This window comes from Pleuronectes platessa, chromosome 1 (assembly GCF_947347685.1).
Source record: "Pleuronectes platessa chromosome 1, fPlePla1.1, whole genome shotgun sequence".
Taxonomy (NCBI): domain Eukaryota; kingdom Metazoa; phylum Chordata; class Actinopteri; order Pleuronectiformes; family Pleuronectidae; genus Pleuronectes; species Pleuronectes platessa.
This window is the reverse complement of record NC_070626.1, coordinates 14,889,486-14,916,645: the sequence shown is the minus strand read 5'-3', so window position 1 is coordinate 14,916,645 and position 27,160 is coordinate 14,889,486. Positions and strand designations below refer to the sequence as shown.

Below are 27,160 nucleotides of genomic sequence, written 5' to 3'. Positions count from 1 at the left end.
TAGAGGTGTCTCCTTTTCTATATTTAGAGCAGGAAGGTCATCCCCAACTGAGAGAGAGAGAGGTAGAGGAGGACAGGAGACAGTGTTTAAAAATAGAAACATGCAGAGTATCATTACAATATGTAACAGAGAGGGCAACAGGGGCATTATCTTGGCTGCATATATACTAAACTGTGAAGTAAAAGAAAAGAACAAAATTCTTTAATGCCTAACTATAATTGTGCTGTTGTTTTTCTCTCTTCTGAGGGACAGTAGGAGATGCTAAACATGACTTGATCAACAAAATGAAAGACATCCTGTTGATATTTGATACATTCGAGCTATGAAAAAATGTGTGTAGTCATGAGAACATTTAATTCAAGTTCAGTTCTAAAGTTAATTTCACCCTAACTTTGTAAAATGCAGCCCTGTAAAAGTTGACACTTGACTTTGACTTCATCCTAATTTTCCTGAGCAACACACCACATTAATAATATATAAATAAAACAGCAACAAAACATTCTCACAAAAAGTCCCGCAATTCTTACGAATCCCAGGGAGACACACAACCCTCCTGGCGAGGTAGCAGGGGGAGGCCATTTTAAAAAGTGATGGATTCCTTTCTTGTTTCCTCCCATTAAAAAACAGTTTTTGAATGACTGATGAGTGTGTGTTAGCACACAATTAGCCACTGTGGCTAATATATCACATCTATTATAAGATTTATACGATGTCGATTGGCAGCGTGATGTATGTCCACTTTTGAAAAACTAAATCAAAGGGGAGTTGTAATAATCTGTGTCATAATTCACTGTGGTAATGGTTTTAGAATACTTCTGGTGTGATATGAAAAATACCGTTATGGCTGCTTTCTCACCAGGTTCAATTTAAAAAAATGCTCTTCAGATGAACTGGTTAGACATTTTGCATGACAATTTATCAAATCAAAAAATGTCCCATCATTCCTGCTTTACTTTCACTCATAGAAAAATCAGCATTGTTGCCATCAAATAATTAGTAAAGCTGAAATGAAGTATCGGAAATTGAACAAAATTAAAGAAAACTGCGAAATGACTGAGATTGTTGCAGATAGATAGATGTATATCCGACTGTGCAGATGTTTGACATGTGTGTACTTGTGTATTTTTTTAGCTGTGTCAGTGCAGTTGTATCAGTTGGTGCTGTGAGGTGAGGGCAGGGAGTAAATCTGCTGATGCTTTGTTCACGTCCTGTAGTCGACTACAACCTTTCTCACAGTCTTTCACCCTCACGCAACACAAACACTCCCTGTCTCACGGTCTTTTGAAAATATTTTGTACATGTTCTTTCCTGCAAAACACAGTTTTTTTTCTAAAGTTGTTAAAGTTGTTTGCATCTCTCTGTCTTTCTCAATATTGACCAAGTGTGATCTCTCAACCTCACTGTGCTAACAAGGCAATTCACAGCCTGCCCACACCTGGAAAGAATATATAGTACAGACTGTAGGTAGTTGGACAGTTGCACATTGTCTTTTTGTTCTTCAAGCTTGAGTTTCAAGGAAATAAAATTGCAATAGAATAATGGATACTGCATTAATGTTGAGTCTTAGTTTTAATTTGAGTATGTTAACATCAGTATACAAAGACGTTTGTGGGAGGAAAGACATGAGGAGTCATATGGTGTCCATATGGTGTTGAGAAAATAAAAGAGATAACTGTGGATTTCAGGATGTCCAAAACTTTATTGTGCTTCTTCTTTTTTTGTTGTTGCACAAGAGGCCTGATATTCCACATGTTGTGAGGTCAGGCTCAAAATGACATGTGTGGAGCATTGTTAATTAAATGTCGTACATCTTTCTTTCTTTGTAAATATACAGAACACATTAATGAGAGGATAAACTATTCTAGGATAAGGGAACAGTTTGATGCCTTTGCTGTAAATGAGAAAGAATATGTACTATACGAGCAGTGTGTCTGTGTCGATACACACTGCTCGTCCAACGCAATCAAAGCATCTTTACCACACAAACTCACCCTCACCCTCTCAGACACTGAGTACCTTCAGTTTACTCCTCCTCCATCCTCTCACTCACCCTCTGTACGTTGTTCAAGTGTGTTTATCTTTCTGTGTGTGCATGTGTGTGTGTGTGTGTGTGGCACTGTGCCCTCCTGTGGCGAGTACGACTGAAGTGACAGTCAGGACAGTAATGGCTTTTACGCAGATTGACTCCTTCATACACACACACACACTGATAGAAAAAAAGTGCAGCGATCCGTCCTCTCGTCCGTCCTCACCCTTTGCGGGTGAAAGGTCAAGTGCAGGAAAATATTATGCATGGTAAACACAACTGCTGAATGTCACATGTTATCTCTGCCTGTCTTTCTGTCCGTTATTCCTGCTCAACATAAAGAAAAAGCTGGAAAATACTTAAAGGTATTTTTATTGTTACAATTTAATTTTCTGGGATTTTTTTCTCATTTACGAGTAAATTCTTATAAATCCCACAGTAGGTGTGTTGGTTTTTATGTGCACTTTCAATTTGTGCTTAAACTAGACTTACTGGTTGTACCGCCCTTAGCCAACCAGTCAGATTGTAGTTTACATCCATAACTTTCAAAGGATTAAATGAAAGGAATTGGGAGCATTTTATCACATAAATCATATGAAGTCTTAACCTATGGCCAAAAACAGGTTTTGTGAGGTCATAGTGACCTTGAGCATTGATCACAACGACAAATTTTAAGAATTCTCATTTCTAAGATATTTGCTTTCACAAGAGTGGGGCGGATTGATGAACAACCAGAAGAAGTAATGACTCTGGCAACTGAGTCTTCTTTTTTATGGTTGTTGATATATTTTCAACATTTTGCCTTTGTTGACAGGAGAGTAAGCGTGGAATGGGGATAGAGAGGAGAAAGCAGCGAAAAACCGGATCCGAACCAAACCCGCTGTAGGGGGGCCCACGATACCGGTTGAGCTACCGGGGGCCCACCAAGTCATTTCTATGCCAATACAGAGGAATAAACATGAAATGGAAATGCAACAGTCATGTGACGACATTTCCACATTGTGCAAAAAACCTTTTCATTCCTGGCTGAGGTAAAAAAAACTGTTGCATCAATAAGAAAAACATATGGAAATGGACAAAACAACTAAGTCACTCCACTGAAGAGAAAAGCAGACCGAGACGGATCTGTGTTCAGCAATGAGACGGCATGAATGGATATTTATTGTTTCTCACAGCTTTATAAACCCTACATGTGTGCATATGTTTCCCTGACCACTCTGTATGGACCAGACACAATTACATACTGATGAGTTGCGTGCGAGCGTGTGTACGTGCAGTGCACTTACTCCACCAGAACAGTCCTGGAGTCGAGCAGGGTGAGATTAGGTGCGTGGAGAGGCCCAGGAGGAAGCTGTGAGGTCACCAATGTGACTTGTGAACTGTTGGTGCAGCCCGCTGAAGTGCATGCACTCAGTAGAAAGACATGAGTGGAGAAGACACCAAGACCTGAGACGGAAAACACACATACACAAAGACAGCAATAAAAAATACACAACGATTGTTCAGATTGATATAAAAAACAACAACACTGGAATGATATCACTACCTTACGTTTCATTCACACCTTCTTGTTGTTGAGGTGATTTCACATTTACACGACCCTCACTGCTGAAACCTCTCTCTTTTTTTTTACATGCATACTCCCCCCTTAGCCTTCAGTGCACTTTCTTGTTGGTTGTGTCTCTTGCAGTCACTTGTCACTGTCGGAAAAGTGTTCTCCATCTGTCCCACTGTAGCAGGCTCACTTTTCTGTAACCCGATCTCCTCTTGCACATACCGTATAATTACTACATCCATAATCCTTCCAATCACCGTGAACATCAGACACTCAGCATTATTAACCCAGCATGGATGATATGTGCTCTCAAGCCTTCATTAACTTACAAAGACACACATATACGCTGTTGGGCAGTCTGATTTCTAACAATGTGTGTGGGTCTGTAAAATCAAAATGAGTGGTAATCTATTCAGCGCATATAAAACGTCATATAGGATGCCTCTCCTGTGTATCTGAATCCATGTACAGCCCTGTATAGTGTGTGGGTGTGTGTGTGTATCTATTTGCAGCTTCGTGCAGAATTGTTGTCTCACTGGTGTGACATGTGTTTCATACCTTCTTTAACTCTCTTTAGTGAAAGCTTTCAAAGCAAATGGTTTGTATGCATCTGTGCTAATGTTTAGTGGGCTTTGTTTCTCCGCTGCTTCGTATTCGTCTGCGTGGATGTGTGTGTGTGTGTGTGTGTGTGTGTGTGTGTGTGTGTGTGTGTGTGTGTGTGTGTGTGTGTGTGTGTGTGTGTGTGTGTTTAGCTCTCTTTTTCAAAGTGCAATTCCCTCGGTAAGGACCGAGATGCTCTTTCCTCTTTCAAATGCTAATCCCTCACGCCATTTTGCTTTTCTTAACTCTTCCCCTTCTCTTTCCACTGAGGCCCCATCCCTCCAGTCACCGCTATGCTGTACACTGCACACGCACACAGAGACACACACACACACAAAAACGTGCTCCCTCCTTTTTACCAGTGATGTTGTGTTGTCTGTCGTTCCCCCTGTAGACAATTTGGTTGTTGTGATAGAGGAGGTACTCTGTGATTCCTCCGTTGGGCCTATCATTGAAACAAAAAAATTGAGTGAGGGTAATATTATGATGTTATATTTAACCCATAGGATTCTGATGTAAAATCTGTGTTGTGTTAAATTAGGGCATGTTTATTCAGGGGGAAAACACAAGTATGCTAAATAAAGACAAACACAAAAGTCCCTATTATATAATATTATATTCATTCTGTTATTAACTGTTGACTAGAATAAATATCCCCACTGCTGTCTTTCATTCTCTATTGTAGCAGCAGGTCAGAAGATAAATATAAAATATCATGTTGTTCATTACTGAAGGCTAATAACTAATATATCTAAATATCAGGGTTGTGTTAACTTATGTAGCAAATTACAACAGACAGCAGGTGAGAATGTGTATTACCTTGCTGGACGGTCCCAGGTCACATAGAGAGCTGAGGGGGATGAGACAGCAGCTGGAGGGGACACAACATCTGGAACTGCAATCAAAAATATTTGTTTATAGAGATTCAGCCACACGAACTATAGTAGTTTATACATGGAAATAGAAAAACGTGATACATCATTGCATTAGATCATTATTTCCAATGTTTTAACAATTTAAAATGTCATATATTGTATTATGCAAATATTTACATGGAGGGAATGGTCACTATTGAACATTTTGCATTGAAATAGATAAATAATTGAAAATATTGAATGTACTGTAAAAGATTTTCCAAATGTTATGAAAATCTAATTTTAGTGAGGCGCAGTGTCAGAGATCGACAGAGCTTCAGACTACTGACCAGAACATTGCTGAACATTTGATGATGTCATGCCTCCTTGATATCCTCAATAAGGTGACAAAATGTGCCCGTGCTCAGAAAACCTTTCTGTCGTGTGTTTGAAAAATAGACTTTGGCGAAAGAGAGTTGGAAATAAGTTCTTTCTCCGGTCTTCCTAACATGGTTCAGTGTCTTAACTCCGCGCTCAGGGAGAATCGATACAGTAATCTGTTCTTTTCTTTTACTTCAGATTGATTTTTGCCGTCTCTGCACTGACCCCTGCCGTCACATTATTTCCCCAACACGGCCAGTTAGTCCAACACAGATTAATGTAGTAAAGAACATATTATGGAAAAATATATTTTTTTTCATTTTCCTCCTCTTACATCTTCCTTTCATGACCTCCTTGATGATAGAAATATAAAATCTGCCTTCACTCTGTTTATCCTTTTGAGTCCTGCCATATCCAGCCATATTATTTCCTTGTCTCCCTTCCCCGATCATATTTATTCCATTCTCACTTATCCCTCATATTTTTGCCTTGCGACTCATCGTCTCTCTTCTGAAGAGCAAAAAATCTCCATCACTGAGGAGACAGGATGAGAGTGTCTGAGTGTGTTTAGAAGTGTGTCTGTGTGTCCACATGCAGAGACAGTCATAAATACGTGCTACGGGTGAGGAATAGAAAAGACAAAAGTTCTCTTCATAGGTGGAGGAATACATGTCTATTAGGGCTGTGTGATATGAAGAATCATATCTTGTGACAATTGAAAAATGTCAACCGTTTCCTATAATGCTCTGATTATTTTGTTGTGCAGCAAATCACTCTTTACGGCAATATAAATTATATTAATGTCATATAGACGATGTTTTGCCTACACAGAAGTTGGTAATCGGGAACAGGAGTATCTGAACAACAAAAACAAAGTGAGGCTCCCCTATGCAAAGTAAAAAGGCCTCTACTCTCTCATGGACATGGTTTGGATAAGTCTGGTCTGACATGGACCAGAAAACCCTACTTCACATTGTGCCGCAGGCTGGCCCCCACAACAGACTCAAACACCACCAATCTCATTTACCACCTACACAAGAGTCACTTCAGCCGGTGTGGAGAGAGTCTGCAGAGGAGAGCCACAACTGGACTGTCAAGTGCTCAAAACAAAACTCAAACTCGTAGAAGAGGCTTTTGGTGTCAGCACACCATATGTAAAAGAATCACGAGGAAGGAAGGAAGTAATAGCCGAAGTTACGACTTACATCTGCAAAGAGTTTTCTACAGTTTACTACAAAAATGTTGAACATAACGATACATAGTTACATAGATATGAATAAACCTCTTTCAGGATATGATTTTAGTCCTATGCCCTACTTTTCTGTTAGTGCTTTACAGTCTTACCTTCCTCTGGAGTGGTGAGGCTCCATCTCAAGCCGTTATCACCGCCACTGTCATGATGACGACTCTCAGTACAACGGACAGGACTACAGGCACTTATAGTGACGCTGTATCGAGTGGACGGCGTCAGACCTGACAACACACCTGAGGAGGAGATCGTAAACATGTCACCGAGGAAGGGAGACAGGGAAACAGAAGATGGAGGATACCTACTTGATTTTCTACTTTTTTTAAGATACCCTTGAAAACATGTAAAGCTTTTCGTTACCATCCTGTCCAACCTTACCTTACCTGGCTGATTCCTTTTAATGTGCGCATTGAGTGTTAATTGGACCATGCGTCAAAGTGGGGCCACTTTTAATGCTTTACTTGCTTCTCAGTATCAGTGTTGCTAGGCAAATGTCCTGCCTCTGGCAAACAAAGAGAGTCCATTCTAATTATAAAAGCTTCAGTCGTCCCTGATGTTATTTTGTCCTCGCCGTCTCGGCTCCTTTCTATTTTACCTAAGTCAATCTTTTACGTCCCCTCTCTGTTCCTCCGCCCCCTCCAAATCTCCTCACCCTCTGTGTCCAGTCTCTCTCTCTCTCTGTTACCCATGTCTTTTAATTCAATTAAGGGCCAGGGCCCCACTCCACTGCCATTACACCCTCATTTGCTTCCTGTGTTTTTTAGCCGTTGGTGTAATTCTGCAGTCAGGTGTCGGGGCCATCATAAATTAACGGGGAGCCTTATCACGGCGGGCTTAATGTCTGGCAGAAAGAGCAGGGAGGGAATAGGGGGGGCAGCGAGAGAGACACGAGGAAAGACGGAGACGGAGGGCTCATCTTCATATTTGCCTGGAGACATGGCCGAGTGGATGAGAGGAGGGACGAATAGCAGCAGCGGACGCACACATCATCATGATCATCATAAAAGATGAAGTGAGGAAAGATCGAAAAGTGAGCAAGAGAGAGAGAGAGAGAGAGAGAGAGAGAGAGAGAGAGAAAGGACAGATGCCAGGGTATGACATCATCAGGGTAGACCTGAGTGTCTCGTTCCAAACGGAGACAGTCTTCTAAATTTGGGGACTTGCCAAGGAGACATTAACAGGGTTGCCTGGGACCGTGTGTGTGTGTGTGTTTGGATGAAAGATTGGTGGAAAGTGAGTGAAAAAGTGTAAATGTGTCTTCACTAAGGGGCTAAATGCCCTACAGGTCCCACAAGATGGCAGCAGGAAAAAAGCTAAAAGTTAAACAGGACAATGAACGCAAGCTAAATTACGATGTATCACGTGATGTTTGCCTGGCTGTTACTGAGGAGAATCCAGTTCTTTGCTTTTCAGCATCAGTTCACTGTGATCGTATCAGTGAGACTACTTAACATTAGTTTTTATTAGAAATTAGTGTGTTTTACCTGTGAAGTTTCCATTGGCCAGGTATGTGGCCTTGATGGGTGGCGTGTCTGGCTGCTCACTGTTGTAGGCCTTCAGCTCGTATCTGTCAATCGGCCCTCTGATGTCACCAGTGGGTGGCACCCAGCTCACCATGGCACTGAAACCATTCAGGCTCTGCACTGTGGTCGGCGGCGGCACAACACTAGGTACTGGAGCCAGAGAGGAAACATGAGTCAATATGAGTGGAGGCTGAAGAGAAGATTATATTAGAAGACGATCACAGACTCTATACAAAATATAAATATAGAAGAGCGCAGGCCACTTCCTCCCACTATCAAGAAGTTAAGCAAAAATATCCCAGATACAAGCGACGCATGAGTCTGTGCGTTAGTGATCGGGGAGGTAACCGTCGATCAGGAGTCAGTCTCAGCTCTCAATCATGACTTTTCAGCCTCAAATATAGAATTAAAACCAAACCAATTAACATGGTGGAGACAGGATTTAGGATCTATAACGCAATCGGCCACCAGGGGGCTATCGAGACATTTTAGCTTCATTGTTGAGAAGCTGCCATGACATCCATCTTTTTATTACAGATTATGCTGAGGACAGCGCGAGAGAGACAGGTGTAGAAGCTGATTTTTTATTTTTATTTTAAACAAACACATATAATAATTAAAGCAATATATAATAAAGCAAATACAACAATCAAAGACATAAGAGCCCAAACCTAAACAATATCAAAGAGATAAAGCAAAACAACAGGTTGGGAGCACATGAGGTTAAAGAAAAAGCATTCCCCCCCCCCAATCTCCCTGTGTTTTAATAGGCCCAGTAAATCATACCTCACCATTAGCATAAATAGTATTTATGAGAGTAGTAACTTTTTCAGCACTGATTTAATACAGCCAGCCATTCATTCTGGGCTATATTTCAAAGCAATCAGCCTCCCTCCTTCTGCAAAGCACTCCCCTTCTTTCTCTCTTTGACACCCTCTGTATTTCGTGACGGTCCATCTCCTTCCTCCCCTCCCTCTCTGTCATACTGCCTGGCGTTCTCCATCTCCATCCCTCCATCTTTCTTTAAATCCACCTCAACCATACGCACCCATGACTAGACCCAAAACTGCTGGCTGTAAATTATTAAAATTGTCAAAAAGGGGGTCTTACAGATGGAGATACTTTTGTGTATCAAATAGCACAGAAGTTGTTGTACAAAATGATGCTCCATTTATCTTTAATCTCGTTAATCTCCCTCGCTCAGCCCGCTGTGCGTTTTGCTTTCGAGCCGGAATGTCGAGTATATTAAGTCATAAAACAGTACAACATTGAAGAGCTGCTTCACGCTCCATCTCCAGCGACCTTTTTGCTTTTCTTGTCAGTCATTAACTTCCTTTTTTTTCGTTATAACTTTCTCACCTTCCTTCTCCACTTCAGCTATTGTTACATCTTCCTGATTTTATCTTTCCCTTCATTACCACTTACCTCACGTCTCTCCTCATCCCCTCCCATGTCTTTCCCTCTCTCTGTCCATCCCTCTCTTACCTGTCAGTCCTTGTCCCCTATCTGCCTCTTTTCTCCTCACTTCTTAATGTTTACTGGACTCTCCCTCCCCAACTCCACTCCTCTCTCTGGTCAAAGCCTGTACTGAGACCTAACAGTGTATCGTTCACTACTAACGAGCAGCTTTATATTACACTAGGGACCACACAGGCCATTCTGGGTTAACAGCTTTTTACTGGGATGCCCTTTATAGAGGCCTTATCAATCTCCCATAGCGTCAGGCACGTGTAATATCACTGGCTTTGGATGAGTCTCACATACTGCACAAGAGAGTCCTGCTCTTACATCCAAAATCTCTAAGGAACACACAGAAACACTGGAGAACTAAGTCAACCAGGGAGAATATTTCCCTCTGTTGAATGTGCCAAAATATGTCTGAGCAAATGTTTTCAGTTAAACATGGCAATACCATATAAACATGTATGTAACTGAATTGTATACTTAAGATATATCTTAAACTACTAAACCCGAGACAGATTACACAATTCATCTAATACATTACATATAAACACCCATACACACAAACCGAGTGTGATAATACCAGAGGCTTTGTCACACTTATGTACTTGAGGGTCTTATCATGCTCTCATATTGTTGGACTGTATCAGATGGAGGTTGAATAGAAAGAATGATACTACAGCAGATACTGTATACCAGTTGTTCCCAGATGGTGTGCGGGGAGGCGAGTCCAGGTTTACAGTGGGATTTTGAGAGAAATGTAAAATATTATTATTGCAATACTACTTTACTACTACAGGGCTCCAGAGTGCAACCACTTAAATCTGTGAAATATGAATAAAAATGTTTCCTTTGTCGCACCGGTGCTCCAAACATTTAACTGGCTTGTCTCTGTATATGATCGAGTCGTGTCACTTCATCATCTCATCTGCTGAGTTTACACACGCACAGAGGTCCCAGGCTGGCCACGCCCCCACTCACTCACACACTGACACACGAGAAGCAGAGATGAGGGAGAAGAGGAGGTGAGAAGGGCGATGTAGGACGAACAGTGGAAAGAAGAAACGTTAATATAGGGTTTCCACTAAAGACAACCGCTGTAAAATGATTAGTTGTGCGTTACAGTTATCACGACACATTTAGAATACACATTGTTCTGTTGCTACAACAGAAAGGCACATCAGCTATTGACCGAGATGAGAGACGTCCTACCTCTGCCTGGGCTGCGTCCTCTCTGCCAAGGTCCTGCTGCCAAACCTCCGGCTCCCAAGGCCAAATACCTGTACAAGTACTCTGAAAAGGTGTGTGTGTTTGCACATGGGGGTGGGGTTGGGATTAGAGAGGGAAGACAGATATTTCTTACAACAAGAGAAAGTATTTGAATCACTGTCAGTAATTAATTGGTGGAGCACAGTGACATCTTTGGTCCACCATCAGTGCCTCCATAAATCAGAAAAGAAATCAATAATGAGAAGAGATTGTTATTGTGTTGCATTAAACATTTTGGACATGATGTTGTAAGAAGTCCAAATTTTGGCTTATCTACAATATAAATGTATAAATATTGTACATACATGAATTGCTCTGTATTAATACAACTCTTGTGATTTTTTTGTGCTCCTTTACTAAAACAAAATTTTTATAGCTGTCTGAGCAGAAATCTGTATCATGCTCTTTGTTTTGTCTGCTTGATGTCTTAAGAAGGTATGTGAGTGAATTGGAGGTCCACGCTTCCTTTTTAGGTGAATGCTGTCTCTGTGTTAGAGTGGAGACGTCTATGTATGCATCCTTACCAGTGAAAGGCTGTACACTATAATCGGTGGCTTGTGTCTTCCTCCCACTGTACACCAACACAGAGTCGTTTCCTCTGCAGTTGTACCAACTTTCAGCAGTGGGGCAGCCATCTAGGTAGACTCTGACAGAATGGCGGGTGGCAGCAAACAGATTAACACTTTGACTCAATGGAGGGTTTTTTTCATCACTTCGTACTGTAAGACCTCTTAAGCAACCTCCGAGGCCTTTAAAAGAGGAGAGGAGAAAGGAAAGAGTGGACGGAAAAGAGGAGAGAGGGAAAGTGAGAAAAGTACATTTTTCTCAAAACTTAGTAAAATTGTACATGTTAAAATCCCCCTCCACTCAAAAATGTGTCTCATTGTTATTTCACTAGATATTTGACCTTTACAGTGACTGGTTTCAAATTCTGCTGAAAGTGGAAAGTTTCTCTGAGCTCAATTCAAATCCTAGGTTAAGGTTTGGACCTGCGTGAATGACGTCACATCTCTGTTGCAAGGGATCTGGAAGGGAATCTTTAAATATTTTTTCATAAAAACGATGCCCTCAACTCTCGCATTTACACTTTTTATTCTCAGAGGTCAAACGTATTCCCTGGCCTGCTGTAGATAATTAAATAGGCTACAAACACAATCTGCGATACCTATCCTCTTCTTCCACAGAAGAAAATTTGAGACAAATGATAAACCAGCTGCAGAAACCATGTGAAAATGTAGCTACATACTAGACCAATCACAGCTACAGTACATGAAACACTTCTCTTGCCATTTTGATAAGGGGGGTTTCTGTGCAAACACATATCTCACCGTGTTTGTGACTGTAGCTGTCCAGAGCAGGATGTATGAGCTCCCCGGGCACGCCCCCCAAGTATAAGGGGGAATCGACTCTCAGCCTCACCGCTCCTCCCACTCCCCTTGTTTCTTCTGCCCAGTCGTTGACCGCAGCAGAGATCACCAAGCCGCGCTTTGCCAATGACAACTGTTTCCAGTCACCGTCGCAGTAGCTCAGCCCCACCCACATGCTGAGTTTAGTCACATGACCTTCAGAGGCAAGAAGGAAGGACAGCAGGCCGCCCTCCAGCTCCACCTTATACATAAAGAACACCACAAGGTGATACTGTGTCATGTGTTTTTCAAGATTCCATATTTAAAGTTGATTGTAAATGTGTTATTGGTCCTCACCAGCATGTAGTCTTCAGTTTGTGTGTTGTATGTAAAGAGCAGAAGTGCATTGAGCTGGTCTGTTCTGAAATCCATAGAAATGTCAAAGTCCTGTCCTCCACTGAAGACATTTCTGTCCAGCTCCAAGTAACCTGAAACATGAAGGACATCGTTTTCAATAACAGGCCACTTTATAACAAGGCTCAGGGATGAAGACTCCTTTAGATAGAAAGAGTTCTTTAGATATATTGGGGACCTGTAATTTTTTTCAATTAAGATTGAGTCACAATAAAATGTGTTTGGCATGAAATATTTAAGATTGGTTAAATAATATTTGGTGAGAAGGCCCTTTTAATAAACTATGATGGAGGAAATGTCCACTAGTGACCCTGATACTTCACACAGACCAATAACTTTTTAAAATGAACAACATGAAACAATTTCAACATGAAACAGTATCATAACCATCTTATAAATATATGCTACCTTTTATCGCTTCCTGTATCTGAACGCAGCTAATTCAAGAAAAGAGAGACAGCACACAGCTGTTCTTCCTTTCTTCAATCTTTACCTATTGTCATGTTAATGTTTGTAGATCACAGTGACTCAGTATAAATCTATGTAGTATATAGTGAGGTTATTGTACAATGGCCTTCACATACAAGGAAGTAAATAAAAAATTATCCGGAACCTTTTATATTATGGTACTGAGATTATATTACTCTTCTCTAGTTTTAATGACCAGTTCACACATTAAAATATCATTATCAACAACAACCGATAGGATCCTACCATGGCCCAGAAAATGGGCTCCATCCACGGTTTGAGCAGGACATCCCTCCCAGTTCTCATACACTGCCTCCTTCTTTGTGACTGTAGCCCAGTCCAGAGACGTCCATACCTCTGAGATGCCGTCAGTCGTCTTGAAACTCACGTCTCTGAGGCAACCAGAGAAACTCTGTCGCACCAGCCGGGCATCACCTGGTGAGATGGACCAAAATAAACCACGGCAAAAATGACACTTCAAAAGTTTCTTCCTGTATCCAAACTTTGAATCATCATACATATCATGATACAGTAAGAGTTAATGTATCATGTTCCAGATAATCTAAGTGTACAGGGTTTGGTGCGACACAGTGTCTTTTGACCTCCAAATTCTAATGAGTTCATCTGTGGGTCCAAGTGAACATTAGTACCAAATTTGAATAAATTCCCTCTTGGTTTTCTTCAGATCATAAGATTGGGACAGACGGACAAACCCAAAACGTGATACCTGCACAGAGGTATAGGGATAAGGATTACAGATTACCTGAATCCTCCCTTAGCAGTGTAAAGTCTTCAGGCAGTCCTCCAATGAACACCCCTGTGTTCTCGCCAATAATGGTGCTGCCACTGGAGGCTGACGCATATCCTGATGGTAAAAATTATGATTTTACACATAGATGTAGAATGAAGGAAGAGCAAATATAAAATCAGAGCATTGAGGGAACATATAAGTGACATTGTTTCTCCCTTTATTCTATTGTAAGAGAAAGAGGGTTGATGGGGACAAGCAAAAAGAGAGAAAGCAGAAGAGAAAGACTAAACGAAAGGAGGTTTACACTAATGCATTTCCTATCCTGGTTTTTCCAGAAAGAAAGAAAATAAATCAAAGACATATTAAAGAATCACTGAAAAACATAAATCACTCTGTGTGTGAAACTGTGTTTTTCCCACCAGACATAGAACGGGATTAACCTGCTAATACCTCCATGCAGAGCTGGGGGATTTACATACATACAGTAGAAACATACATGCACTTGTCAGTTTCACACCAAGCACGTGCACATTCGCGCACGTACAGACGAACATAACTACACTTGTATTTACACCTAACACCCACACACAGATCTCATGCACACAGTGGTCAGTAGGAATATGAGAAGCGTTACCTCTGTATTGATTGTTCACAACGATTGTTCCCACGGCCCCTCGCCTTGTTGCTATGATGCTGTGCCACTGTCCATCATCGTAGCGTCGCCCTCCATCACCCTGTACGCTCACAGCCACCGCTGAGCCCTAAACACACCGACACATGCACACAAACCCACAGTGTGGACAAGAATTTAGATACATACACATGGATGGTGTTGGGAAGCCAACAAAAGTCCTGGCGCCTGAGAGAAGTCGAGCACCAGTGCTCAGTAATTTTACAGTAATCTTGCTCAAAGGTGGTCACATCTTGAATAACAGTGTAATGTTTACATGCTAATATATTATATGATCTCTTCTTCAGATCTTTGTTGTGCGTACAAAGTTAGACATTTAGGAAATTACACACATCATACACACACCACCCTGAAAAAGGACATGAATATATAGTCATCAATGTGTTGTTACAGGGCTTTTTGCTTCTTATTAAAGATGACATCATTGCTGTAATCAGCTCTTAGCAAATAGGCAAAGAGTAATGTAGTAAAAACATGTACATGCACACTCACAGAAACACACTGACTGTACATCCACACACACACACACACACACACACACAGTGATGAAGATTTAACGATGAGATCAATAAATGTATGAATGCCAGAGTATATCAGCCTCTGACATATTTACAGTCTTTGTTAGACAGCTCTACTTAACAAGACAACAGAAGAGGAGTTTCACCACCGCTGTCTCTTTAACACCCCTGTTTGAATCCATAGCCTGGGAGGAACTGGCATAGGAAGTTACTAACTCAATGTGCCCTTGAGCAAGGCATTTAGAGCATAATAGCTCAAGTGGTAAAGACGGTGGTGGTTTAACTGAGAAGCACCATCCGTGGAAAATGTATCTAGAAACACACACAGCCATAGACTGAATATATAAAGATGGAAACACATCTTCACTCCCTCTCTCTCTATCCAGAAATGAAGCCAACATAATCCCGGATATCAAATAACAAATTCAAACCAAACTCTCCGGAAACATTAGCATGTGATCAAACATCACTGGAATGGGAACAATCAGAAATGACAAAACCTTATTTTGGGGGGAAATGTATTTCACATGTATTTTGACTTTTTACCTCGTGCCCCATCCACTAACATTGAGAAGTTCCTTTAGTTTCACTTCATAAGAATGGGACGGAGCAGTTCTTTGCTCTGTCTCTCCTTCAAATGAAAGAGGGTTTTTGAGTGCTCATGTGTTTCATAGTATGTGTGTGGCAGCTCACATGTGCACATATGTATGAGCATATCACTTTCCTGTGTCATGCTAAATTACCCCTGTGCACTGGTAATCCCATTAGGCTAGCTCAACAGGCTAATAGGAGGAAGTAATGGGCCCAGCTATATGTATCTAGGGGAACACTAATAAGCCGTGACACCACTCCCCCTGTTAATTACCCTAAACTAGCCTAAACAAAGGAATCAACCCAGTTGGAGAAGACACATACACTTCACTGCACATCTAGAAGTACACATCACCGCCACAGACACACACACACATCTACATTACAAGTCGACAAGGATCTGTTCAGTAACAAACACGCCTCTGCACACGCAGGTACATCCCGGAGTTACATTCTGATGAAGACTTTTCGATAACAGTATAGTGATGAGGAAGCAAAGTGTGTATGTGTGTGTTTGTTTGAGTGTGTAATGAGTTGGTGGCCTCATGGAAATATCTGTAATCATCTCCCATCATCACTTTCATCATCGAAGTCGTTGACTCTTTAACCCGTCTACACGTGTCTGTATGGAGGGATAAGGGAAGCGAGGCTGTGTGTGTATGTGTGTGTACGTGCGTGTGTATCTGTGTTAGGGTGCAAAGCTTAATTAGCTTGCAATTGGTATTCACGCGTGGTGACTGCAGGGAATGAGTTAATTGCAGTCCAATTCAAACGTTGACACACTTTCAAAGTTTTTTCCCCCCTTTCCCTGTCTCCCTGACAGAAACCAATGAGGGGCTGCAGATCACATTCATTAGACGAGAGCAAGTGAGTGAGAAAGTGGGAGAAGCAGGGAGCGAGAGAGAGAGAGAGAGAGAGAGAGAGAGAGAGAGAGAGAGAGAGAGAGAGAGAGAGAGAGAATGAGAGAGAGAGAGAGAGAGAGAGAGAGAGAGAAATGGATCGATCAGAGGAAAAAATAAAAACACAGGTGAAGGTGAGCAAGAAGGTAAAGGGAGAATGATGAACTAAAAAAGTTAAAGAAAAACTAAAGTGAAAAAGTGGATGAAATACCATGAAAAAATCGTTTGAAAGGCCTCTAGCTGTGGTTCACTTCAAACATGATAACACTTTGTCAAGTTATCCAGTCAAATATGTGGCTTTGAATAACAACAAGCTCGCTGCTACCCCAGGTGTGTTTAACAGTATACGAGCTGGATGGAGACGCTCCTCACTCAGTGGGAACAAACTGAATTTGTTCCAAGTTCCACAACAAAAACATATAGAGTAATGCTCAAACAATATTTAAAGAAATAGGAAAAAAATAACCACAACACACAGAAAACTGCAGTTAATATTTACGACCCTAAGTCACATGATTGATTAATATTTTCATGAATGCCAGTTTTGAAAAAAAAAAAATTCTTCACTCATACTTTTACAAGTATTAAAACTTTACATACAATATACACTTTACATACCTGTGGGTCAAACAAAAAGTAAGGGCGTCCTTTTTTGATCTGAACAGCCAGGAACTCCTCCTGATCCCCAGGAGAGAAGGCACAGAGCAGCAGGCCGTCTGGAGAGCGGGTCTTGAAACTCAACTCAACGCCTGATACAAAGAAACAGTTTGTGAGAGAGAACAATTTTATTTACTTTGAGTCATATTCTATCATACTAATGCTAAAAGGTTTATTGACTTGTGGGAGCTGTTATCAGGGTTCTACTGTTAAACGTGACCGTTTACAATTAGATATCCAGCAGCACCAAGCAATTTTTCAACTAACTAAATAATTAAAAGAGAAACCATCAATGTGACTGCTATATGCTTTCTTCTCCTCAAGATCTTCTGAACAAACACTTGACTTGGTCAAATTAAGATGTGAATATAAGAACCCTTACACTTCACTTGCACAAACTACAGGGTCAAATTTACGGCCATTAAAGGTTTAACATCACCACCAACTGTGCTCCTCAAACAATATGTCTGTTGGAAAAAAAGAGACAGGTTGTGTGAACGTTTTTCTTCTTCTCCATTGAGTACAGTGTTTCCCAGCAGCAGTAAAGTTCTTGGCTGACTTCATTACCACTACATTCCAGAACTGTCAAGGATAATCTTACAACTTAGATACTACAGGGAAAACGTGAACTTAAGAGGAGAAGCCTGAGAACGCAGACTACGCAGACTGGCTTCCCCAACTTTAAAAGTGCCTCGAATTGAAATTTTTTAAAAACAAGTTAGCTAAGAAACTGAGTCAGGTCTCCTAAAGATGTTTTGCAATAAAAATACAATTAATAGAGCAGGTTTGTTGGTGTGTTTGATGAAGCCCGATCAAACTTCCCTCTAGATCAACATACTAGTGGTTACTGATTTAGAAGAAAAACTGATCTCCAACATTATCAAGTCATCAAGTCACAACACTGTTCCATTGCTCCTGCAACTGTCTAACTTCCAGAATGAGAAGTAAAAAAAAAACAAAACATGAGTAAATATCAAAATGCTTGAAATTCTAAGGTATTAATATGATCCATATAACATCTCAAAAGGACTTTGGGATGTGAGAAGAAAAAATGTCTGATGAATATCGTTCAATCTTTGATCAGGGCAATAAATGACCAAATCTACAGCATCATAGTCGACAAAATTATTTAAATAATTCAGTTGTAAACGTTGAAGTGTTGCGTTTGTTCAATCCTATAAATTCAGCAATGTGGGAAACTAACTGTTCTGAGACCAGCGGAACATCGAACAATCACACGGGGCAGTAAATTCATCCAGCGTACTGTTCTGTCATGTTACTACGGAGAGAGGTTGAATCTTAATCCACTTCTAGATCCACACGGTGACGCAGACCGTGCGGTTTTATGTGCGTGTCTACCAGGACGTGTGCGATTCGTCAGCTCTATCGTCTCTGTAGAAAACAGAAGTGTGGGAAGATCTAAAGAGTCGAAAAGAGGCAGTCCCAGGTTTATCAGAGGCCAGTGTTAGCTAAATAATTAGTGTGTGAATTCACTTAATATGGAGAGAAGTCAAACAGTTACATGGAAAGCTCAACATGAATACCGATTAGCCACCTCACAGAACTCACAGTTACACTATTTGGAATAAAAAGGACTTTTTATTTTTCCTTGGTTCCATTTGTAATAGGATCTATTATAATGTTTTGATATACCGCAAGTATACGTGTTAGACATGCATCCATCCAGTTTATCTCATCAGGGACTGGGTCCTGGAGGTAGCAGACTAAGGGTATTTCAAGCTTCCCTCTCAACAGCCATGCTTTCCAGCTCTTCCTGTGGGATCCCGAATCATTCACATTCGAGATGGAATATTAAGAACCAGTGATTTCTGGGTCTACCCTGGGTCTTCTCCCAGTTGGGCATGCCCAGTAAACTTTCAACGGAGGGCACCTAGGCTGCATTCTGACTACACACCCGAACCACCGTAACTTTACCCTTTCGACCCCAAGGAGTATCGGCTCTACCCCGAACTCCCTCTTGATGTCTGAACTCCTCATCCCATCTCTAAGGCTGAGCGCAGCCACCCAAATATATTCACCCCCCATGAATCTCCCAGGACATGGGAAGAAGTGGTGTCGTAGATGAGGACTTAATCTGAACAAGTGGTTCTCAAACTTTGGGCAGGTTAAAATTAACCTAGATTTTGCTGGTGTTACTGCTCCCTCTATTATTGGCCAAAAAAAACTGTATCCTCCATTAAGATGCAGCAAAAAAAGTCATCACAGGTTTACAATTTTCCTTACAGTCGAGCACACAAGTGATTTAGAGGAGAATCTGTGCAAAACATACATGTAACAGACTCAGAGAAAAGAACCGTTTGATTTTTCCTTTCTATAATGAGGAGGAAAAGCCTCTTAATAAAGGTCTGAATGTAAAAATACCTTCTTAAAATGTTGTTTCTATATTATCTCAAATAGTGCCGAAAATACAGTCTACATATAAAGTACACTCACTGTGGTTGCATTATACAGCTGAGACAAAAGTGTTCTTTACATTGAACTTGCATTCTGTACATCAAGCGGACATGTGTCATTTACATTCATGACCTTGTCACCACAGAGATGAGTGAAGTCATGACAGATACCTGACATTACATTATCCCCTTTTAACCTTCTTTCTCTCCACCACTCGCCCGATCTCTCATCCCTTCCTTTCTTCCTAGCCTCTGCTTTTAACCTTCCTCTTCTTCTTCTTGACCTTTTCATTCTCCTTTCTTCCACGTATCGCTTCCTCTGAGTGTTTTCTCTCTTTACATCTTCAGTCCTCTTTTTTTTTTTTCATCCATTATTCCCAACTCTGCTCCTTCCCATGTATCCCACATTGCTTTCTTTCATTTCCTCTTTTAAATCTGGTGTGAACATAATTAATAGAAAAATACACTGCATGCAGATAATGTCAAACAGGGTTTTCTATAACGGACGTCAACATGGGAAGGACATATTTATCACTACATATACACACATAACCAATTCTTTACATAGGGGACATGCAGGTCAACGGGAACCAAACACTCATATGATCTGCAAAGGAGAAGAATGTATTTACGGAAGGATTAAGTGTATTCTAAATGATTGGAATGCATATAATGTATAGTATGCTTGCATGGGCCTGGATGGCAGCGAGGGACAGACTGTCAACACCTACTTGACCAAGGTGTTTGGTCCGAGTGTACGACATCACAGTGACACTACTTGTGCTCAGCATTGCTCCCTCCACATGTCCCCACAGGACTTGTGCTACTTCATACTGACAACCACTTTGGAGCCATCAACAGACAAACCTGGCCACGCATCACGACAGGTGACTCTGTTGCATAAACAGAGCACATGCGAGTGCACATGCGGACACACACAAATACTTACTGCACAGCACAATCACAGAGAGTGCAAATCAGAGATGCATACATAGTTGCTCAAGATAATGCATCATGTACACAACTCGTTCCACAACATCCCACACATCACGTTTGGATTTGATTTACTATATAATTAACAGTTTAGACATTGACAGTTAATTGTCTTCCCCTAAAGTAATTACTTTAAAGAACGGCAAATTACCCCCCCCCCCTAAAAAAGACAGGAGTGCCCTAATTGCTGAGTTTGTTTTGAATGGAGACCAACCACAGGACTAACATCTACTGTTCATCCCCTTCATAGAATGAATGTGCTCAAAAACCTAATAGATTACGGAGCTTTTCACAGTGGGCTGCTGGCCACCTGCCCATTACGTCCTGATGTCTCCTGTGCAGTAGTGGAGATTTTGATCAGGGACCGTGGATATTCATAGTAAATGTATCGGAAATGAAAAGATAAGCTGTATTTGTTGAACAGACTGACCGACGAACCAACTGACTAAATGGCATCATCACCTCAAGCTCACAGCTACTGATGCAATTTGATTCGCACCAAGGCCTCCTCTTCTGGTCGGACAAAATGTGAAACATCTTTCATGCCCATTATTTAGGCCTAAGAAGGTAAGTGTGAAAGCAGCCTTTATTAACTGTAAAGGATAGATTACATACATGACTTACAAGTACATAAAGCTTACACCATCAACTCAAGATTGAACAAGATTAATACAATGTTTAATTGTTAATTTTTAATAAATGAATATGAACTGTTGTTCATACTGAATGATCCCGTCTTGCTATGCCTGGGCGACTAGAGAGGATTCATGTTTTATTCCATAATATGTAGCAACTATTTAAAGTTTGGAGGAGTCTTATTTATTAGATCGTATTGTTTCATGTGTTATTGTATTGTTTCTCCTCTCTCTGTCTCAGTAAACAATGGAGGTTGTGTGTAATCATCTACACAACATAACCTGAATAACTCCAGTCATGTTAGCTCTCCGCTGGCATTAATCAGAGCCTGGCGTATTAATGAGAGCGCGGCAGCTAGCTAATTACACCCATAGATTCTGCAGCAGCCCATTAAATATACAAATGACAGAATTAAAGAGCCCAGCCTCTTCTGATTAATCTTTAAATGGGGAAAAACTAATGATGTCTGTGCAAACTTTCCCTTCACACATTTCCCCCCCTCCTCTCAACGTCAATGCCTGGCAATCAATCATATTAATTAAGGAAAATTATTTGTATCATTTAACATTTCCCTCTTCCTGTTCAGCTTCTGCTGCAGCAGTGTACTGTAGTAGACGTATATGGAAGCTATCCAAGTCTATTTGTTCCTGCTTTCATTTTTTTGTTATTTTTTTCTAAAATGTTTGTGATACTTCATCTCTCTTCATTTGCATTAGGTTGAAGAGATGCATTACATTACAATCAGTCCATTTGTGGCTCAAATACTGGAAAATTATAAATGAGGAGAAAGAGCAATACAATCTGTTTTGAACAAGTATCAATTGAAATGACCTTAACGCAAAGTCCATAATACAAAGATGAACAAGGGCAGAAGTCATATTATAGGGCTTTAGATACAGAAGCATTATGGGTAAGATGAATGGACTAACATGCATTTATGGAAACAACCACTTACTGGGTATTCATATCACAGCATGATTGCATATGGTTTTAATCCTATTTTATCTAAAGTAAGATTCAGTGTGGTAAATATTGACCTCAAGTGCCCTAAATTCATTCAGCATTAAGAAGCATCGTTAATCACAAGTCAGCAGACTTATCATTTATGGAGGAATGCTCTCCTTTCACAACAACTGCACATGGAAAACTACCTATTTGGCTGATAATAATTTGAGCAAAGTGGCCATAAAATGACAGGTGAAAGGGCAAATATCAGGTGATTTTACATGGTAAAACACTTTGATCTTAGCTAAATTTAACATAAAGAATGATGGCCCTGCTCGAAGATCAATCCCTATAATTCACTTCCTTGGGAAATGAAATAAGCTGAAGTAAAATACTCAATTAACTAGTTAAAGAAAGAATAAATTACTGATACTCCTAGAATGCCGCATAATGTTGATGGAGAAAAATGATAATCGGCTTTTTCATACAAAAAACTCATCAGGAACTTCAGAGGCATTGACGCTGCCTCGGGGGGACAACAGAGACACCAATAAGACAACATCAAGTTTTCTCAAGATTAAAAAAAACTATTTCAAAGCAAAATCATAATCCAAATTTTGTGATGTGTTTCCATTGAACAAAAAATAATTATTCACTTGTTCAACTAAATGTTTTACAGTTGTCATTGCTGCAGTTTCTGGGTTTCCACAAGACATCAACGATTGACGAGTCTCTCCTCAGTGATCAATTGACTCTCGAGGGGGCATTACACTGCATTACATTCATAATCCAATTTGGGTTTGATTTGTTCACTGTTCCGTGCACTTCGATGGGAATAATTGTCTGTAGATGATGCTATTAGTATTGATGGTTGTAAAAGGGCGATGGTTTGAGGACTGCCGACACATTGATGGTCCCGAATAGATCCGGTCTCAAAGTGATTGTCTGATCCATTACCCTTTATGAAGGAGGAGGCTAGAGGGACATGAAACCCTCAACAGCAAAACTCATCATCTATTTGCCGATAGTATTCTGAGAGCTCTATTTACAAGAGTCACCGTTTGTTGATCCGAGATTAAAAGGCAGCGCACGGACAGAGACAATGAACAACAGCAGAAACAAGCTGTTGATAAAAAACGTTTAGCTAGAAATAGATTTAAGTAATTTGCATTAAGACAACCCCACTCACAATTATCATTTACACTATTTTATTTTGAAATTATAATATATTAAAGTGCAACCCACTAATGAAAAGTGGAATGCACAAAATAATTCTGGTATAAAAAGAGTCTCTGTTAAAGTGTCAAAAGAGTCATTATAATCCAAAAAAGGTTTGCCTTCTCTGCATGGTCCGTTTCGGCCAAATCCATTTTAACACTCATACAGTCACACACATTTAGTGCACTTGTGTGTATATTAAAAAAATAAATAAGTTTATATTTATTGGGGAAAGGAAACTGGCGGAGAGGAGAACACACACGAGAATGTATAAAATCCCAGCATAAATAGTAACAAAGTATAGTTTCTGTTCAAATTATAAGTAATTCAATATTTGTGTGTTTGGTAAAATATGGATCTTCTCAATATAAAAAAACTGAACTGGTAATACGAGATTTGTGCAGGACAGTCAAAGAGCTTTGCCTGCTCAAATCCCACTGATTAGTATCAGCAGTCATTAATTATGAGCGTCAGACTGGGTGATGTTCTCAGACGAAGCAGAACATGTTTGGCTGTGCAGCTCAACCCTCTAATGATGCTGGTAAACAGAAAGATAATTGACCTTTGAGATGACTGTAGAAGTCATTCTAAAGGAATATCACTGGAAGACTGAGACACTGCCGCGGAATCACTGCACATCACAACATCCCCAGAAACAGGCTTATATGTATGCATGTATGTGCACACAAACATGGAAGCAGAAATATTACCAATACAGACATGGTGTCTAGTTTCTGATTTACACAGACGTCTTCATGAAACGAGAAACCGTACCTGTGAAGTCAGTATTGACAGGAAGCGTGTCACTTGGAAACTGGTAGTAACTGTTTCCAGGGAATCTGGTTCCTCTGATGACAGGAGCCTGTGGGTCAGAGAGCGATATGTCCATCCTCTCCACCTGGAAAAATAACAATAACACAGAACAATAATCAAGTGTTTGTTCTAGGGCTATCATCCAACTTAGAATTGGAGAAGTCTCTCTTTTTTAAGTCCTATGTCGATATGTCCTTCTATTTTCTCGACAATATGTGCAGTGTTAACTGTCATGAATGTATTCACAAAATATTGCTTAGTGAGTGTGTGAAAGAGGATATTTATTGTAAAAACTATGATTTACTAAGTCATTTTATGTTTTGTAATATCTAGTGTGATAACAAAAGTCATCCCAACTTTGAAGTCCCTGATAAGGTCACAACATCTTATCATCAACTTTAAAGTGGACACTTCCTGGTGATTGATTTTAAGTCAATCAAGTCAGATGAGCAGTGGTCAAGAAAATTCAAGGACAAAAAGACAAAAGAGAAAGACGATAAACAGGTGATGAACCAAAGTTTTGGATAAACTGGAATAATGATGTGATAGCTGAACGAAATTAGAAATAAGGGAAGGGCTACCAAAGAGATTATACTTCATCCTGAGGGGGCTTGAAAAATCCAGCCAACAGCTGTAGAGATAAATTCACTAACATCACCCTCATTGTAGCACCAGATTAAAAGTCATTTCTGTCCATCCTCTGGGAACAATGAATGTCTTCATTACGTGTTGTGTCAATCCGTCCAGTCGAGGTCTAGAGTCTGGCTCGACAGCTTGACGTCACTAGAGCTAAGCCGCTCCCTTGGCTAAACGTCATGCTAAAATATTTTATGCACTAGTCCAGCACAAGCATGCAAAGACTATGCATGGGTATATTTTTGTGCAAACACGCAAAAAGGATTACAAAACAAAGCCGACTAACAGCTACAGAGTGTACTTTGAGCTAAAAGTCTTACAGACCTGATATAGTGGGTATGGTCCATTGAGTTGAACTGGGGGATCCCAGTCTATCTTAATGGTGGTTTCATTTACTGGATGTAATCGAGGTGGAGACAGTCCTGAGGGAGCTGAGGAGAGAGAGAAAATTAGATTTCCATCTATATGTTGACTTTTGAGCTGGCAGTGTTTTGTTTGATAAATGCATCTAAAATGGAAGAGAAACTAACAAAGCAACTCTAACGGATTTCATAGCATCCTCAAAAATCATGTCTTTGTTTTTTTTTGACAGAATGACTTGAGCTCATTTCATGTCTATTACGTCCCGACTGGACAAAAGTCCCATTTTCATTTAACAGAGGGTCAATTTAATATCCTTCTTTCACTTGAGATGTTTAATTAAATGTCCCTCTGAAACACACTGGGAGCCACTGGAGCTTCAGTTTCAACATGTATCAGAAATAAATCAACCAGTGCCTGGCTGATATGGTGAGAGGAGACATACAAGAATGGAAAGAGAAACATAGCAAGTGATGGACTGGTGTAGGAGATGGGGAAGATGTGTGTGTATTTAAGTGTCATTCCATTTGTGTGTGTGTGTGTCAGTAATGGTCTAAATGGTCTGTGTAGGAGTAAATTAGCTCTCGGTGACACACATGTGAACCATCTTTAGTGTGAGTTCTAATAGAGCTCTTAAAAGGGAAGTGGAAAGCTTGTCCTGGACGGCTCATCTTGGCACATCAAACCATAAATTACTACCAATCGATAGCTTACCAGTCTATTGAAATTGAGCTATGGTGACATTTAGAAAACACACACACACACACACACACACACACACACACACACACACACACACACACACACACACACACACACACACACACACACACACACACACACACACACACACACACACACACACACACACACACACACACACACAGTCTTGCTTTAACAGTGCTAGACAAATGATGTGCTAGAAAACTATTTATTCGTTTTAGTGTTGTGTTAGAAAGTGGACAGGTAGAAGAAAATGTGTTCATGTGACCAAAAAAATCTAAGATACAAAAATATGCTTTTCCTTTCTATCAAAGAAAAGATGAGGAACTCACTGTGATGTGCACAATTTCATAAATTGAAGCAATCACAGCGATCAAAAGAAAAATGAAAAAGCAGTCAGCTTCTCTCCAGCTAACCACAGGCACTCATATTAACGAACATCCCTGCCTGAATCCTATGTGACCCATTTTCTCCCGAATCAATAGGATCACAAATAAACAACTAAAAACAAATAATACCCAAAAATATAAATCCTAACACACCTGTATCCCTACCAATCATGTAATCTTCCCAAACTGATTCATGGCTCCTACACTAGCCTCTAACTGAGAGGGTAAATCAGGCTGGTTGAGAGGTTTGATCAAAATGGGCCGAGGGCTCTGGGTGACGTCTGACTGCAATTTCACTGAGGGTATTACACGGTTTCACTCACGCTGGTGGATCTTTTGTCACCATGATGCCGCTGCACATCAGTTAACACGCATGAAGTGTGTACACAGCGAAATATTACACTGAATTGCATGGAAGGATAGTTTTCTTTAGTTCCTTTGATAGACCATAGAAGTGTGTGTTTGTTGCTGTGTGTGAGTGTTTATGTTTGACCGTGGGTATTATGTCACATACTCACAGCTCTCCTCCCTAGTGATCCCTTCTAATGCGCTGTCCTGTATTCACACTGTGTCATGTATTCATTTATTATATCTGTTTGTTAATTCACTGAAATGTATTTAACACTATGACACATCCAGTTTGACTGAAATCCACTTGACTTGTCATGAGTGTGCACAAAAACACTTGTACACACACACACTCAGTCGCATACACACAAGGTTAACAGTCCACCAGAAAGGTTAATTTTAGCTGCCGACATGGTAATGAAGCAGCTAAAT

At 40.4% G+C, this 27,160-nt stretch overlaps 1 protein-coding gene across 1 annotated transcript in view; it reads right to left on the bottom strand.

The window, feature by feature from the left end:
* ush2a (Usher syndrome 2A (autosomal recessive, mild)) overlaps positions 1-27,160 on the bottom strand; it is a 189,576-nt gene that overhangs the window by 105,611 nt on the left and 56,805 nt on the right. Inside the window, exons 26-40 of the mRNA XM_053420875.1 lie at positions 25,233-25,339; positions 24,234-24,357; positions 17,215-17,345; positions 14,532-14,658; positions 13,910-14,011; positions 13,393-13,581; positions 12,622-12,752; positions 12,247-12,526; positions 11,443-11,667; positions 10,862-10,942; positions 8,150-8,338; positions 6,761-6,901; positions 5,001-5,076; positions 4,541-4,626; positions 3,313-3,472 (exon numbers count right to left, since the gene is read on the bottom strand). Of these exons, the coding sequence (XP_053276850.1) occupies positions 3,313-3,472; positions 4,541-4,626; positions 5,001-5,076; positions 6,761-6,901; positions 8,150-8,338; positions 10,862-10,942; positions 11,443-11,667; positions 12,247-12,526; positions 12,622-12,752; positions 13,393-13,581; positions 13,910-14,011; positions 14,532-14,658; positions 17,215-17,345; positions 24,234-24,357; positions 25,233-25,339 (2,149 nt within the window). The remainder of the gene's footprint in view (positions 1-3,312; positions 3,473-4,540; positions 4,627-5,000; positions 5,077-6,760; positions 6,902-8,149; positions 8,339-10,861; positions 10,943-11,442; positions 11,668-12,246; positions 12,527-12,621; positions 12,753-13,392; positions 13,582-13,909; positions 14,012-14,531; positions 14,659-17,214; positions 17,346-24,233; positions 24,358-25,232; positions 25,340-27,160) is intronic.